This window comes from Cebus imitator, unplaced genomic scaffold, assembly GCF_001604975.1.
Source record: "Cebus imitator isolate Cc_AM_T3 unplaced genomic scaffold, Cebus_imitator-1.0 Scaffold446, whole genome shotgun sequence".
NCBI lineage: Eukaryota > Metazoa > Chordata > Mammalia > Primates > Cebidae > Cebus > Cebus imitator.
Window position 1 is genome coordinate 1,709,063 of NW_016107761.1, and position 17,513 is coordinate 1,726,575.

General features: G+C 41.6%; 1 protein-coding gene across 1 annotated transcript in view; it reads right to left on the reverse strand.

The window, feature by feature from the left end:
• Nucleotides 1-17,309, reverse strand: part of LOC108291091 (maltase-glucoamylase, intestinal-like) — a gene marked incomplete at its 5' end in the record, with an annotated part of 51,003 nt that extends 33,694 nt beyond the window's left edge. The window contains 13 exons of the mRNA XM_017511272.2: nucleotides 7-14; nucleotides 2,055-2,143; nucleotides 5,486-5,610; nucleotides 7,551-7,607; nucleotides 8,468-8,552; nucleotides 9,177-9,325; nucleotides 10,039-10,155; nucleotides 10,248-10,282; nucleotides 10,402-10,535; nucleotides 11,346-11,484; nucleotides 12,288-12,375; nucleotides 13,161-13,295; nucleotides 17,186-17,309. Of these exons, the coding sequence (XP_017366761.2) occupies nucleotides 7-14; nucleotides 2,055-2,143; nucleotides 5,486-5,610; nucleotides 7,551-7,607; nucleotides 8,468-8,552; nucleotides 9,177-9,325; nucleotides 10,039-10,155; nucleotides 10,248-10,282; nucleotides 10,402-10,535; nucleotides 11,346-11,484; nucleotides 12,288-12,375; nucleotides 13,161-13,295; nucleotides 17,186-17,309 (1,285 nt within the window). The remainder of the gene's footprint in view (nucleotides 1-6; nucleotides 15-2,054; nucleotides 2,144-5,485; nucleotides 5,611-7,550; nucleotides 7,608-8,467; nucleotides 8,553-9,176; nucleotides 9,326-10,038; nucleotides 10,156-10,247; nucleotides 10,283-10,401; nucleotides 10,536-11,345; nucleotides 11,485-12,287; nucleotides 12,376-13,160; nucleotides 13,296-17,185) is intronic.
• Nucleotides 17,310-17,513: the final 204 nt, after the last annotated feature.

Below are 17,513 nucleotides of genomic sequence, written 5' to 3' on the forward strand. Positions count from 1 at the left end.
ATTGGCCACAGTATCTGAAAGTGAGAGAAAGACAAGTCAGATTCTGGTCTGCCCACCACAGAAAAAATTTCACCCTGCCACTCCTTTCAGCTCCCTCTTGATGTCACAAATGGCAGTACTTCCTTTTCCTTATGATGAATAATATACCATTGTATATGTGTATCACAATTCTTTATTCATTCATTCATCAATGTACACTTAGACTGTTTCTATATCTTGGGTGTTGTGAATAATGCTGTAATACACATAGATGTGAGTATATCTCTTAAAGACACTGATTTCATGTCCTCTGGATATACACACAGAAATGGGATTTCACTTCTATTGTAAGGAAGTTCTATTTTTAATTTTTTGAGGAACCTCTATACTACTTTCCATAATGGTTGTACCAATTTGCATTCCCACCAACAATCTACAAAAATTCCATTATCTCCACATCCTCACCAGTACTTATCTCTTGTTTTAATAATTTCCATGCTAACAGGTATGAGGTGATATCTCACTGTGATTTTTGATTTGCAATTCTCTGTCATTTACTGATGTTGAGCATCTTTTCACACACCATTTAGCCAACTGAATGTCTTCCTTGGAAAAATATCTGTTCAATTCCTTCACCCAGTTTTTAATTGGGTCACTTGATCTTTTGCTACTGAGTTGCGTGAGTTCCTTATACATTTTTTATGTTAATCTCTTCTCAGATAGGTGGTTTGCAAACATTATTATTCACTGTGTATTTTGCCTTTTCACTTTGTTGATTGTTTACTTTGCTATGCAGAAGTCTTTTGGTTTGACGTAGCCATGCTTGTTTATTTTTTGGTATTTTGTCTTTGCTTTTGGTATCATATTCAAAAAGTCACTGCCAAGACTAAAATGTCAAGGAGGTTTTTTTCCTGATTTCTTTTAGAAGCTTTACAATTTCAGTCCTTACATTTAAGTTTTTAATTTTATTTTTCACTGTAGCCAAGATATGAAAACAACCTAAGTATCCATCAATGGATGAATAAAGAAATTACGATACACATGTACAACAAAGTATTTTTCAGCCATGAAAAAAAAGAAAGAAAATTCGGTCATTTGCAACAGCATGGATGAATCTGGAGAACATTATACTAAGTGAAATAAGCCAGAGACAGAAAGTCAGATACTGCATGGTCTCACTTACATGTGAAATTTACAAAAGTTGAGCTCATAGAAGCAGACAGTATAACAGTGGTTCTTAGAGCCTGAGAGTGGGGAAAATCGAGAACTGATGGTCAAGGGTACAAAACTTTAGCTATTAGATGAATAAGTTCTGGGGATCCAGTCTACAGTATGTGTGGTGATGGATGTACTCATTAAAATAGCTGTGGTAATCATAATACTATGCCCGTATATATGTCCACTTCGAATATATTTCATCTTTATTTGACAACTCAATATTTTACAATTAAATAAATAAATAAAATTTTAAATCTATGTATTGGATTAGATTGACAAGAATCTCCAAGGTCAAGCCATTGTTTTTCCTTCTCTTTCCTACTGGAACATTGCAAAGCTTCCCTTCCAAAGCCTCCCAAGGCATATGCCTCAAGGGAATCTATTTCCTAAGCATAAAGCACAGGTAATTGTTAGCATACTAGAAACACAAATATGCTAAAAAATATGGTGAGATGAGCACACACTAGAATAGTATATTCTCACTGCCTGAATGGCAGGGCATTATTTTTACATCGTCAACATTTCCCCATAAGAATTTTGGGAGGAAGACATTAACATTGAGTTACAGATCAGTCTTGAAACCATATTTTCTAAGAACCCATTGACAATAAAATGAGAGCGTCTTATAGATATCACTGGCCAGTGGGAGAACTGTCACAAACAGAAATGTACTTTTCTTTCCTTGGTAGTTCATCTACCACTATCTCTGAATGGTGCAACCAGAAACAAAATACTTAGTGATTCTTGCCACTGTGTCTGGTGAGATTTCTCCCATAGCTGAATGACCAGCAGGAGTGAAGGACCATAATTCATAGGTGCAGGTTTGGAAACAGCAACATTATCATAACACCGCTCACCCTTTGTTTGCCCATCATCCCAGAAAAGTTCTCCTTTTGCTTCTTTGTTCTCATCTAGGGCAATGATAAGACCAAGAGGCTTCTTTCGACTGTAGGAAACAACATTTATGAGACAAAGACAGGAGTCAGGATTTTGCCAACTAAGCTGAGGATGTTTCCATCAAATTTCAAATTGGAAAAGTTACTAGCAGCAGATGGTTCTGTTTTCTTCGGGTATAAACACAAAATTGACAGGTGCATCTATCTTTAATATCAATGATGTCACAGGGGATAGAAATATCCCAAACAGTAGCAATAACATCTATGTTGGAGGCAAGAATTCAAGCACCAGAGTCACTGCAATAGCTCAAATGAAAGATGTTTCTGCCACTACTATTTAGAACACAGAGTATGAGAAGAGAAAGAAATCTTAGGCAATTGGTTCAGTCAGATCACTTTAGCAATGATGCCCTCAGGAGAAGTGTCCAGTGCTGTGAGGAAGATACATTTTCCCCTGCCTAAGGACCATTCATACTCAGAAAACAACAACATACAATAAGGTCCATCTATTTAATGGTAACTTATCTGATTATGGGTTATTAGTTTGTTTTGAAAGAAAAAAATCATTCTAATTATCTACTTTATAATTTAGAATAGGAAACACAAAACTTTACTCAAAGACATGGTAAAGTAGATGGACAGAGAGGAAGTCAGGGAGAGAGAGAGAGCGAGCAATTTCATTTGGAATCTCTCCTCACACTGTCACTCCTCTAGGCAACCTCCTAGAGTCCTGCTCTTCCTGTTCCTCCTCTGTCTGTCAGTGGCCTCACATTCTCCATTGTATTCTCCACAGTTCAGCCTCTCACTATGCAAGAAAGTTAGTTTCCATTATCAACAAAATCATGTTCTTTCATTAACTACTCATGTATTGAGTAGCAGTCATTTCTAGGAAGTCAATGAGATACAAATATTAATAAATCCCAACTCCTGACCTGAATACCTTAAATTTTATAGGAAAAATTAGGTGGAAAGTGAAAACAACACTAAAGTTAAGATATTCTAGGAGTCCAGAATGACAGTTCCAGAAATATGACGGACTGGATATTCTTCTGGAGACTTACACAGTAAAATATTACCTGAACCTACATAAATTACAACATGCATCCTTATTAAAATATTGTTGGATTTGCAAGAAAGTAAGAAATATAATCCAAGAGACCAAAACAATAACAGGAAAACAAAACACTGAGTTGAAACCAAAAGGGTTCTTAGTAAGCAAAACCTAGAATCTCTGCAGGGCCAATTCCCAAAGCAAGACTAAAATTGGGCTACTAAGCCCAGTAATCCAAGGTAGAGAAGATGAACCTCTGATTTCCCACATGAGGCCAGAATCCTTGAAGGAAGCTAACATGATGCCAGTCGGAAGCAATTCCTGGCTTGCAAACAGAGGAGAAGGTCAATCACCTCTGGAGGAATGAGACCCACATTTAGATGCTTAAGATGATCACAGTTTAAAAACAAAAAATCACAAAGCACACAAGGTAATAAGTCAAACATAAAAGAAAGTCTGCAAAGAAATAATTAACAATAGATTTAGACTCCCATAAGCAGTTTAGAAAATACAATTTTCAGGCACAGAGTATACCACTACTATTGAAATGCTAACACTCTTAAAGAGGAAGGACAAAATCATCTAAGGAGCAAAGATGTATAGATATATACCAGAAACTTGGAAGTGGCAGTGCTACCTTTGCTGGAAGATTCAGGGAAAGGTTTCCTGCTGATAAAATGTAACTTTAATTTGGATCATTAAGAATACACCAGGCAAAGATGTTGGAAACGATAAATCCCAAAGCCCAAAGGCAGAAAAATACATGGGTACGTTTGGGAAATAGCAAGTTTTTTGGTATAGCTAGTCTGTACATACATGAAGGTGTGGCAGGAGATAGATTTGTTAAGGTAACGTGGAACCAGGTTGTGACTGGTTTGCACATCACATTAATGAAAGAGTTTGGATTTCAAGTCTGGGAGCAACCAGTTGAGATTTTCATTTTGGAAAAATAAATTTGGTATCAGTGTGCAGAACTGCTTGAAGGTGGACAATTAGAAAAAAAGAAGCCAATTGGTATTGGATTTGGGAGTATTTTCCATTAGTATCATAAGAAGTCTGCAATTTCAAAAATTAAAGCAGTAAGAGAGGTTCAAAAGAAAAGAAAGTTGTCTGGCTTTCGAAGAACTTCTAGTCTGTTAAGGACAAATAAGCTAATACTTTCAAAGCCATGCACACATAAATGTGCGCCTGTTTAGTACAGATGAAATCTAGAATTTTGGAATCAATTAAGCGTAAAGGAAAATTCAGTGAATTTTGAGGTTCACAGGAGGTAATTTTTCAATCAAATTTTGAATCACAAGAAAAAAGTCTGGCTGGGCGTGGTGGCTAACAGCTATAATATCAAAACCTTGGGAGGCCGAGGTGGGTGGATCACGAAGTCAGGAGTTCGAGGCCAGCCTGGCCGAGATGATGAAGCCAAATCTCTACTAAAAATAGAAAAAATGACTCAGGAGGCAGTGAGCCAATATTGTGTCACTGTACTGAAGCCTGGGCAATAGAGCAAGACTCCATCTCAAAAAAAGAAAGAAAAGAAAAAGAATAGAAAAGAAAAAGAAAAAAAAATCTTTTAGCAGGAGAAAAGAAATAGGAAGTTGAGATCCTAGGAGGGTGGAAAGTGGATCCTGACTCTTTAGAAATGAGAATGAATGAGTTAAGAGCAGAGAAACACGAATGGACAGAGTGACCATGGCAGACAGAGGGATCTACTGACCTGGTTTGCCCAGAATTAAGAAGCATCCCAAGAAGGGAGACATTTGGTGCTAAAACTGCAACACTCCTGGGCAAACCAGGAAGTCTGACCACCGGACATGTTAGCATGTTTTTAAAAGAAATTCAAAGGGTTTAAGGAAGCAAATGAATGGTGGTCTTTCAAAATTCATCTGGATATAGTTCTATAACAGCAGCTTCTAAAAGTTGTTGTTGTGCCTATGGTTGCTCCTATTTTGACTTCCATCTCAGATGTGAGATTAAAAAGTGAAATTCTTAGATGTATCATCTCACTCCCTTAGAGTTAAAAGAGTTGTTAATTATTCTTCAGTAAGTATAGAGTTTGAAAAAGGTTAAAATACAAACAAGCAAACAAAGAAAACACAAGTGTTTAGTAAAATTAGGGGTTAGTGGTTACAGTTAAGGGTTAAGGGTTAGGGGTTAGGGTTAGGGTTAAGACTAGGGAAGATTTATTAAGGTGACACTTCTTCATTAATGCTAACTATAAAATTCATCTTTACTTTAATTAAATATCAAAATGTCACTTGAGAATGATGCTTACATTTTGGTGGACTTCACTACAAATTAGTGAGATAACTGGCATGTAAAGGAAAACCTGAGTTCCATCATTTACCTTAAGTGGGTGTTCAGTGCAGGCTCTTGCCAGGGCAGGATGTAGCCCCCACGGACATGAAGATTAATGTGGTCAAGAGGGGCAGGCAAGGTCTTCCACTCACCTCTTGCATTAATATCCACACCCTGTGGGCCAGAAGAAAAGATGATAAAGTAGAAGACATGTCACTCCCTGAACAACGCATTCTGCCAGACATCTCATCCTACCCTCTGAAATGATGCCTGTTCATTACCCTCGCCGCATACCTGCTATTACACATCCTGCATTCACACAGTGCTACATAAAACCTCACAAGGCTGCTATAATATCTTGTTAGGGTCTTTTGCCTTTGTTTTTACAAACTACATTTGCCTGATGTGTGACAGGAAGAGGTGCTACTTTCACCTGATTCAGAAATCTAATGTAAGAACCCATCCTTCCAGCCTACATGTTCTCTAGAGCAAGGCTTTTCAGTCTCAGCACCATTGAGATTTTGGTCCAGACAATTCTTTGGTTGTGGAGCTATCCTGTACCTTTAGATATTTAGCAGAATCCTCAGATGTCAGCAGCAACTCCTCCTCACCCCTACCCTCATGTGACAACCCAAAATATCTCCAGGCATTGCCAAGTATCCCCTGGTAGGCAAAATCCGCTCATTTGAGGGCTGCTACTTTAGAGGTAAGAAGCAGTCATTGTTGACAACAAGCAAATAGGCAAGGCTATGTTCCAATAAAACTTTATTTGTAAATCAGGCAACATCCAGATTTGGCTATGGGCCATAGTTTGCCAGCCTGTGTTCTAGAATAAGTAATACATATACAAACGTGACATTTCTTCATTAATCCTAACTATAAAATTCATCTTCATTTTAATTCAACATCAAAATTTCATCTTTTTCTAAACAGCCTGCTCCATGATTTATTTTGTCTTTCCCTCTTCAATCAAAGATATCTTCTGTCTGTGAATGGGAGAGTCAACATGCACTCTCAGGTCAAAGGCCAGTCTCACTGAAGGGGAGCTGGCCACCCGTTCCTAGGAAAGGCCTGGCTGGGAAGCACACAGCAGAGCCTTAACATGTTACCACCCAAAGGGCAGATCCAGACTAGCAGCAGGAAGGGGAGGCTGGGGCGGCGGGGAGGACTTGATCTCCACTGACTGAGAAGAGAAGGAACAAAATTGTACATCTTTCTCCAGTTTTCACCTAATCGCACTGCAAACTCCAGGGATGAAAAGGGCCAGCACATGTTCTGTGTCTTGTTTCCCTGCTTGTACCCCTTTGCTGTATTTCTAGCCCTCAACTTTGTTCCCCTCAGAAAGTCAGAAAAAGAGGCCCAATTAGAGACCAAGGAAATATCTCCTTTGATTCTTCCCCAAAAATCAGGGTCTGTCTTCTCAGGCTCCTGGCAAGAGACCACACCCCAGAGCTGCCCTGGAAGACCCTGACTTGCCGGCTAAGTCTTTGGGTATCATACTAACAGAGAAACCATGCAGCAAGGAGCTCTTTCTTGCTTCCTCATTTCTAAATGCAATTGCACTGCTTAGACTTACAAGGGTTGGGCCCCATACCTCTGTGTGTGTGTTGCACATTGCCTGATCACCTGCTTACCTTAGGTAATTATGTGTAGTATTCTTTGAGCATCTATGCTATGGAGGCAGATAGTTAATAAAAGGCAGAGACGAAAAGGCCTCTATGCCTACAAACTTACAGCAGGCAAAGATATAAACAATAAAAACAAAAACTACAGTTTGCAACATAATCTCAAATGTTTGCCAGCATCTGCCTTTACATGACATTGTAAAAAGCAGTGATTAAGGAAATATTAAAAACTAACATAAAGAGAACACCCACAAAAAAACAGATCCTGTGTGAGATGCTTTATGTGTTATTTCACAACGGTTCTATGTGGAAAGTGTTCTTACCCCACTTGGAGGTGAGAAAACTCACGTTACAAGGGTTAAAGTGACATCTCTCAGACCACACAGCAGGTGGTTACAGAGCCAGCATTTGACCTAAGGTCTATCATATCTAAAGCCTCTGGATTCTCTATCCTTTTCCCAGGTTGTACAGACATTCAGAAAAACTTACCGTGTAGTAATCGTACCAGCGGGCTCTAGGGAAATATGCGGTGACATTTCTGGCATTCTAAAATTAAACACAAACAAGGAGTGGCAGTGGGCACCATTATCCAGGACAGAGTAACCAAACGGCTCAGGAAAGAGGTTAAAGTCATAGTGATGGCCTTGGGCCCACTTGCCTCATCTCTTGGGAGGCTAACAATGTTGGGGAAAACTTCCTTCCATTTCCGGTTTTGAAGCAGGGGATATTTGTCTACCCAAAACTATCATAAAGTACTTTGGTATCCAGGACTTTGGGGAAAAAAAATTACTGTTTGCTTATAGACACTGACTTACCCAATATACCCTTAAACAGACAAACAACAGAGGTTGTGTCTGGAGCAGAAAAAAGCTTGTGGGTACAATAAGATTTGGGGAACATGCAATTAACTGATATTTTAGGACTAATCCACTGGTATTCAGAAGCCTAATCAACAACAGAAGCAAAGAAATGACTTTTACTGGTGGGAGGACCTCCTGCAGGAGGAAGGGAAAGGTAAGCCAGCAGCAATACGAGTACACACATTGCCAAGTAATCCTTCTGAGAAGTTTTAATAGTGCTAGAGGATTGTTACGATTCTTTACACTACTGCCCCATCTGACCTTCTATTCCTTAGTTAACAAAGAAATGACTATATCATTGAATATACCATGAGGTGTTTTGTTCCTCATCATCCTATAAACCAGAACTGTCAGGCCGGTTTTAAAGATGAAGGAGCTGAGGCCCAGAACACCTAAGTGATGGACTTCGGCTCAGAAAGAGAGGAAGAGACAGAGGTAGAATAAGAAACCATGTGTAGGACCCCACAGCTCAGGCCTCTTCATCTCCTTCTTTTCCCCGAGCCTCACAGCTGGGATCCTCCCCCGATCTGAGGCCTCCATACTCACGAGCTCCAGGACAGGGCTGACCAGGAAGGCTGGGCCCAGCAGGAACTGACTGTCTATGTCCCATGTCACCTGATCTGACACAAACCTGGAAAGGGAAATGAAGATGCCACAATCAGAGTTCCACAGAGACCCAGCCCAAGACCCTGAAGAGGCTCCTCAACTTCAGATCCACGTTGGAAATCCAGCTGCCCCTGAACCATCCTTGCCTTTGTCCTAAGCCTCAGTTGATCAGGAGCATCCAGCCTCTGCCTTTCCCATGTGATGTGCCTCAAACTTATGAAATGCTCAGATATAGGTGTGTTCTGTTCTGTCAAGTACTTACCACATTTCTTAAACATGGGACATTATAAATGCAAGAATGGTCCTTGTACCTCAAATCTCTTCCTGAAATCCTTCTTTTGTGACCCAGGTCCATATAACCAAGCTGCTACAAAATATAGATAGGCCTTAGCACGGCCAAATTAGACAGAGATTATTCTATGCTGTATTGCATCATTTCAATTTCTTCATTCAGTAAATAGCCTTTTATTAATGACCTATGACACGTATCACACTGTGCTAAAGAGTCACAAAGTATCGTCTGTGCCTGAGAGTTCATGTCAAAGGCAATCAAGTGTTAAATTTGGAAGAATTGTGTCTATCAACTGCCACCATATAGAATACAGTAAGTTATCCAATTGCCATCAGGATGCCTGCTAGAGACACTCACTCATGGAGCAGAGGCCGAACAACAGTGACACCCTCCATGTGGGCCTTATGCATCAAGGTATAGAGATATGGCAACAGGGTGTATCTGGTCTGCAGGACATTTCTGGAAATATTCACAAAAGCAGCATCCCAGGATACAGGGTCTTGTCTCTAAAGGAGAAAAAGAGCAGTGTTTGGAGCTCACCAAAGAAGACCTAGAGAACTTAAGAAGGTCACTGAAAGCATATTCCAAATCAACATCACTCAGAGCTAAACAAAAAATAACTATCGATGAGGCCCAGAGAATATTCTGAATAGACTAGAAATGGACTTTGTAGCTCTCCTAGAACAGCTGATAAAATGTCACTGTAAGACATTCTTTTTGATACATTTGGTACAATTCTGTCTAAACAAAGAAAAATAATCATCATCAACTAAAGAAAACCGAGAAATACGTTTCATTGAGACACTGGGCTTAACAATTTTTAAAGAGCCAGGTGCAGTGGCTCACGCCTGTAATCTCAGCACTTTGGGAGGCTGAGGTGAGCAGATCACCTGAGTTCAGGACTTCAAGACCAACTGGAGCAACATGCCAAGACCCTGTGTTTACAAAAAGTCCAAAAATAAGCTGGGCATGTGGGTATGTGCCTGTAGCCCCAGCTATTTGGGTGGCTGATGTGGGAGAATCGCTCCATCCTGGAGGTCAAAGCTGCAGTGAGCCATAATTGTGCCACTGTACTCCAGCCTGGCACACAGAGTGAGTCCCTGTCCCAAAAGAAAAAAGTTTTCAAAGATACTCAGTAAAGACAGACTACATTGAATTTAACTGAGAAAAGGAGGTTGTGTTTCAACAGAAACATTGGAGCTAGGAGCCACTGTCCTACCCTGGTCCCAATGGTGTTGTGGTTTCTTGAGAAGGGGTAAAAGGCCCCCAGCTGCATCCAGCGAACACACATCTCATATTCGGCATCTTGAAAGAACCCACAGATATCTGCTCCTGTCTGTAACAAGAGGAAATTAAATGAGCCTGCTGATGATTTCTGAAGGATGTCCCCATCTTCTTGGTGCTTAAGAGGATCCCAAGGACACTCACGTAGGATATGCCAAAGAGGCTGAACTCCATCATGCCTGCAATGAGAACCACAGCTGTGTCAGACCAGGCTCTCACCACTTGCCTCCTCACTTCTTGACCAAGGATCCCAATTCCCTGACCTGTCAGCATAGGCACTGGGTAGGAATCCACGCACCAATGATAGATTTCTTCAGCTGATCCCACGCGGCCGTGTTGTCTCCCAGCCAATGTCCTGCCCAGCGGCCAGAAGAGGGAAATGTGGAGCGGGTGATGACGACTCCTCGCTGTCCCGTCACCTCCTGCATGGCTCTGGTTGGAGGGGAACAGGAGACTAATTGAGAGTACAGCCAGGGACCACAGGCCATAGAGCTTCTCTTTCCAGAGCCCTCAAGCCTAGTGAGTGTTTGCTGCGTAATTGGAGGGAACATGGGAATCTGAGCTGTAATGGGGGCTCCACTGATCCCAGATGGTGGAGATAACAATTCATGTGTTTTACGGTCCATTACAAAGAACTTCACTATAGTGAACTCACTGGAGTACCCCAAAATTGTAAGGAATTACTAAGTCTTGTAATTGGTTTACTCAATATATAGTGTGCTATATTTGAGGAGGAACTTAGTAAAGATTAGAAGATTGTCCTAAGAAGAATTCATAATATTCATTGAGCTTGCAAAGCAGGACTGTGCTAATTCAGTACAATACCAGTTACTCTCCACCAAGAATGGCCAAAGAACAAATATCTCAAAAGATGATTCACTTTTGAAATAAAAGGGAGAGATACCCAGTCCTTTGTGTTCCCTTTGCCTCCTGCAACTAAAGGTATTTCAGCACCTGCCACCCTGTGTGATCACTACACTATTTCCATGTGTCTTTCCCACTAGGATCATTCATTTCTCACTGCTGGGACCATGCTTTATTTAAACCTGTTCTACTACTTTCCATCACAAGGCCTGACTCTGTGTCAACCAGCATTTGTTTAATCAATAAGAATGATGACACAGTTGTCATGAGAATCTTCTTAACCCTTAGAGTAGGAAGGAAAGAAAAAGTAGGGTAGCTACGTTAGTCCTGGCAATGCTTACACGTTGTGACAGCTGGAGAAGGGAGACAGACACTCACTCGTATGTGGGTCTGGTCTGGGACCACCCGTACAGGCTGTGCACGTTGTAGTGCTGCACGGGGGAGCCGTCTGGGAGCATCTGCTCACTCTCCATGCACAGGGTCTTGCTGCTCAGGCCCCTGTCCCTGGACTCCAAATCTGAGAAGGAAGATCTGGTGAGGTGAAATCAGCCCTGATTCTGTTTATCCCTGACCTCTCTTCAAGGGATTGGGCCCTGGATCTTAAGACTAACTTAAGCCCTGCATCTGTCACTCTCCATCTTCCCAGAGACACCAGCACAGTGACCCAAGCTCTGAGCCGCAATGGCACCTATGGTGTTTTCAACATCAATGTGACTGAAGAAAGCAGAGGTGTCAAAAAGAGCAGACAGTGGTAAAACACCACATGACAGGCTCTGATTTAGGGTTTTGACATGTCAATTATTTCATGTAATTCTTATCATACTTGTATGAAGAAGACATCATGATCTGTCTTTTATAGTTTAGCAAACCGAGATTTGAAAATATCACATAATCTGTGAAAAGCCACAGAATTCACTGAAAAAAAACACTTCTGGAGCCAAGATATGAACCAAGTATAAATTCAAAGCCCATCAGCTCCACAATAAAGGCAAGTCAATAATTTTCACCTATTGATGACACAAGAAATTCCTGTGATGGATTCACATAAGCCTAAAAAACTAAGAAACCCAGCTGTGAGAACCTTTTGGTGGCATGAGCACTGGTTGGTGCTTTCTGGACAGATTCGAGAAATTTGCTCTATGAGTCTAGTCAGTTGCACATGTCCAGCTGGCTAAAGCACGTGCAGAGCTTTGGTCTCTGGTTCCCAGTAAACCACAGCAGCCATGAGGATGTGCTGTCAGGGCACACCCATGGCCTCTGGGCTCCTGCAGTGGTCCTGCAGTTGTGGCTCTGCCAATCAAGGAGGCCAAGGGTTCTTACGTGGCATGTAGGGAGGGTGGTTCAGAGAGGCATCCCTGCAGCCTGGATGAACTGCCCCATTCACGAAGCTCGATGGTTCATTCATATCCTAGAAATGCCAAACACAGATATACCTCACTTTTTAAGAAAATTACATCCTGCCAATTCTGAGACAAGGAAGCAATGAATTAATTGTTCAACATCCAGTAATCCCTGTAGATGTTAGCCCTGGGATGTTCATCAAATCCTGGTAAGAACTGGCTAGAGAGATTAATTCACCCCTACAGAACAACTGGCTAAAGGATTAAAAAAAAAAAAAAAATCTCTCTGCCAGGTGCAGTGGCTCACGCCAGTAATCCCAGCACTTTAGGAGGCCGAGGCGCGTGGATCACAAGTTCAAGAGTTTGAGAGCAACTTGGCCAGATGGTGAAAACTTGTCTCTATTAAAAATAAAAAAAAATTAGCTGGGCATGGTGGTGGGTGTCTGTAATCCAAGCTACTCAGGCGGCCAAGGCAGGAGAATTGCTCTAACCCAGGAGGCGGAGGTTGCAGGAAGCCAAGATCCTGCCACCACACTCTAGCCTGGGTGACAGAGCAAGACTCCATCTGAAAAACAACAATAACAAAAACCTCTCTCAGGGTGAGTGTGAGGCAATCAAAGTTCCAAGAAATTCCTAGTAAATTGTCTCAGAGGTTTTATAGGAACTTCAGGTCCAGTACAAGGTGTGTAGGCTATGAGGGCTGTTCCACTCTGAGAGGAGGAAGTGTCTGACATGTCCAAAGTCTTCCTTGGACAATGATTATCCTCTTGACTGAAGGTCAGTGGTACATAGACTTAGGCACACAAAGATACACAAGTGCCACAGGTACACAGACATACACACACACACTTACAATCCATATGCCATCAAACTTCAAGCTCCTCTCTGGATTCTGTGGATTGTTGTATAGTTCTTCTATTTCCCTCTTCCACCACTTGGCAGTTGAATTACGGAAAAAGTCTGGGAAAGCCACATAAGCTCGATACAGCTATAAAAAATAAATATAATTAGTTTGTCCCACACAAATATATTCGACAGCAAACAGGCACTTACTGAGAATGCAACTCACACAAAGACCTGGACTACATGGTGACAGACGTCCTGAACAGGGCCTATAATGTTACTGGTTTATTAGAGAAATGTAGAATGAAAAGAGAAATTAGTGCTATTTGCACACCTCCCTAGCATTTGGAAGACATCCAAAAACTCTTCTCTTCATATCAACCTAGTTGATAACAATCAACGCCCAGAACTCACGACCTCATGCATTAGATGCCCAACCCTCAACGTCAATCCTGCCATTTCCTAAGCACTCCTCAAAGAAACAAAGCCACAGAGAGACTGCAGACATCAGATGCATGGTAATAGGCTGGGAAGAAACACCCAAGGAGTCCCTCCTATGTCATTCCCATTGAGAGAGGGGAGGAAGTCATAAGATTACATTTCAGGATATTGGACTACCCAGTACACATCTGTGTTCTCTACAGTTTCAGAATCACATGAAAGCTACAGCTGTGTGTAACATAAATTGAGAGGACTTAAAGAGGGCTTTCAACTTCCTCTCATTTTCATCTTCCCTCAGATAATAAAAGCAGTGTTTTCATTTTAACATGAAAGTCGGATTCAAGATACAACTTCTTAACAATAGTAGATTTTTGAGAGCAAGAAGTTAGTTTGATATTCTTCTGAGTGATATTTATATTTAGCTTAGAACCTGACCCAAAATATATAACCAGTGTTTAACAGTGGGTTCACACCACTTGAAGCAGTAAATAAATATCCATACATTTTTATATATTCATGTTGCTTGTTATGGTACATTCCGGTCCTCTGTATGTCTCAGTAAATAGCCTCCTCTATGCTAATCATGGCATTGTAAGAGTTAAAGAGCTAAGGAATTCTGTTGAGAAGGGTGGGGGAGATCTAGGGGAACTCCAGTTCTTATACACAAGAGACAAAAGGCAATTAGGAATCGATATGTCTAGATAAGAGGCAACAAGGGAACATAAGAAAACAGAAACAGATCAGCCTACATGGGTCTGGCTGTCAGGGATGTGAGAAGATAGTGGGTTACATCATGGAGAATCTTAAGGGCCGTGCCAGGGGTGCCCGTTGTTAGGAAATGGAGGTAGAAACCATGAAACCTGACAAAGAGAAACTTTCACCAGAAACAGAGAGCTCCAGATCATACAGGGTTAGAAACAATGGGATGGGTGGGCAATGGAGAGTTAGAGTACCAGCCACATCTGAGTCAGAATTGTATCCCATATGGGATGCACATGGGGAGCCTGGCCAGCAGTGATGTATGAACTTCCCTAAGCACTGCTCAGATGACCCCTATCAATCAATAAAAATGTTCTGCCATTCTCCAAGGTGCTGGCTTGCCTTACACCTGTCCATATTCAAGTCTTGCCTTTGTGGTTTCTGCCTTCACTTTCTCCAGTCTTCACACAGTGATGCACCCACCCACACACTGGGCCTCGGGACCACTTAGCACTCTTTTTGTAGCACACTGCATGCTACAAAATGCAATTCCTAGATCCCCCCACAGCTTATTGAATCAAATCGCTGTAGCTTTGGGCTCAGAAATCTGCTTTTCATAGGCTTCTTGGCTGTTTGTTTTATATTCAGTGAAGCAGACCTGGACATGAGTTGCTTCATCCTCACCAGCTTCATCGTGTAGGTCTCACTATTAACAATATAAACATTAGGTTGGTGCAAAGGTAACTGCAGTTTTTGTCATCATTTTTAATACCTTTCAATGGCAAACACCACAATTACCTTTGCACCAATATAAAACTGATAACTTTTCTATCATAAAACACCAACATAAAACTTATAACCAAGAATCTCTTATGAGCTAACTCACAGATTCTGTGACCCCCTAATGAAGTGTTTCTCATTAGGAGTACAACTGGCATTTGACGTGAGATTTTGTGTGGAGAATTCCCTTCAATCAGAGTTATGGCCATCCCTCCCCATTGCCCACTGAATGCCACTTGGTATCACTATGATAAACAACACTGCCCTCAGATTTCCAAATGGCCTCAGGATGGCAGTGTTGCCCCTACTGGCTGATGAACTGTGGGACTGATAAAAGCCAGGAAGCCCATGAGCCTGAACTTCTCTAGCTGGGCAGGTTCCTGTGTCCATGTGGGGTGGTTTACCACTAAGCTTCAAGTGATTTTCTGTTAGAAATGACTAGAGGACAGGAAGCTATGTCTTTTTCCTTGAACACTATAGATAGATAGATAGATAGATAGATAGATAGATAGATAGATAGAATGGATTGGATGGATTGGATTGATATGGTGGGTAGATGAACATAAATAGATAAGTGTTAGAGTTTAGAGTGGGTGGGTAGAGAGATAGATAGGGTGGATAGATAGATGGGGTGGATGGATAGGAGGGATAAATGGATGGATGGATGGATGGATGGATAGATAGTGTTAGAACGTGGAGTGGGTGGATGGATGGATGGATAGACAGATAGAAGATAAACAGATAGAGTGGGTAGATAGAAGATAGATAGATACAGAGTGGGTAGGTAGATAGGGTGGGTGGATGGATGGATGGATAGACAGAGATAGATTTTGGGTAGATAGATAGATTTAGATAGGGTGGGTAGATGACTAGAGGTAGATGACTAGATATAGATGATAGATAGACAGATAGGATGGATGGAGGTAGATAGATAGATAGATAGGATGGATATAGAGACAGATGGATGGAGGATGGATTTGGATAGATAGGGTGGGTGGATGAATATATATATGTTTATACATACATACATATATATATATTAGAGAGAGAGACAGGCAGACGGACAGGATGGATGGATAGACAGACTGACTGACAGACAGACAGAGTGGATGGATAAATGATAGATACAATAGGTGGATGAATATATGGATGGATAAAGAGACAGAGAGAGAGAGAGAGAGAGAGAGACGGTATCCGGATAGATAAAGAGACAAACATATACACAGTGTCTGGATGGAGGGATAGATGGATGGGTGGATAGACAGATAGACAGATAGATAAACAGAGTGCATAGAGATAAATAGAGAGATAGATAGATATAGATGATAGATAGATAGACAGACAGATTGATAGATGATAGACACAGATAGATAATAGGTAGATAGAGGATAGATAAATAGAGAGATGGATAGTGAGTGAGTGAGAGAGAGAGAGAGAGAGAGGGAGAGAGACAGATAGAGGTTAGATACTTGTTCCATAATAGACAAATGGAAAACAGCCTTGAACTGAGTTTGACTCGTTCTTGCAAGTCTTCAAAACGTGCCCCAGCTTCTGTTTTATTTGTTTCGTTTTACTGAATCTACTGACAGTAAATTAAGGCATACAGTCCAATAGCCAAGCAGCCTGGTCCCAAGTGTGTCGCATTTTAAATCAAGAGTGCTACTGCTGCCAACTTGCTCTGGGATCCAGGAGGTCAGAGACTGACACCAGAGAACTACGCATCACTGGCTTGCAGTGCCCTCTGTGCTCACTACCCCATTGGAGCTGTCCCAGGCCTCAGCCTCAGACTCCACATTGTGAGCTTCTGTCTAATATCAGCCTTTCCCTTTAGGACTCACCATTTGACCTGAAAACCAACTTATCTGGATAAGGCAGGAATATTTGGCCTGACCCCTGCCAGTCACATTCCTGGTGACTGGAATGTTTCTCCTGCACCTCTGTCCACGTACTACGATCTTACATTACATAGAGAGAACTCCCAAAAGAGGTCTTCACCCTGGGCTTCTGAGTGGCTGCTACCTGAATTTACAACGGTTGGGATTTGTTTCCACAATATGGATATTTGTCTGATCAATACTTGATCTTGACAGAGTACCTAGACACTACAACATATACCACATTGCTGACTGCACAGGCCAGCTTCTTCGTCCCTTCAATTCCTGGAAGATGTCCTAGAAATAAGCCTTTTCCTTGTCTGCTCAGCTCTTCTGTGGAGGTCACATAGGCTACACAGGCCCTGCTACAATTCCCACCCAGAAAGAATAACCATTATTGAAGAACAGCTCAAGAGGTCAGGCAGATACTTGCTCTCCAGGAGCTCCTCGGCCCCACCCTGAAAGCCCTGCCTATGGGTACTGCCACAACCATGGATAGTCAACCATACAGGCTGCATCAGTTCAGGAGACACACATCTTGGCCAGAGGGCAGGGCTGTAGGCTTTGTA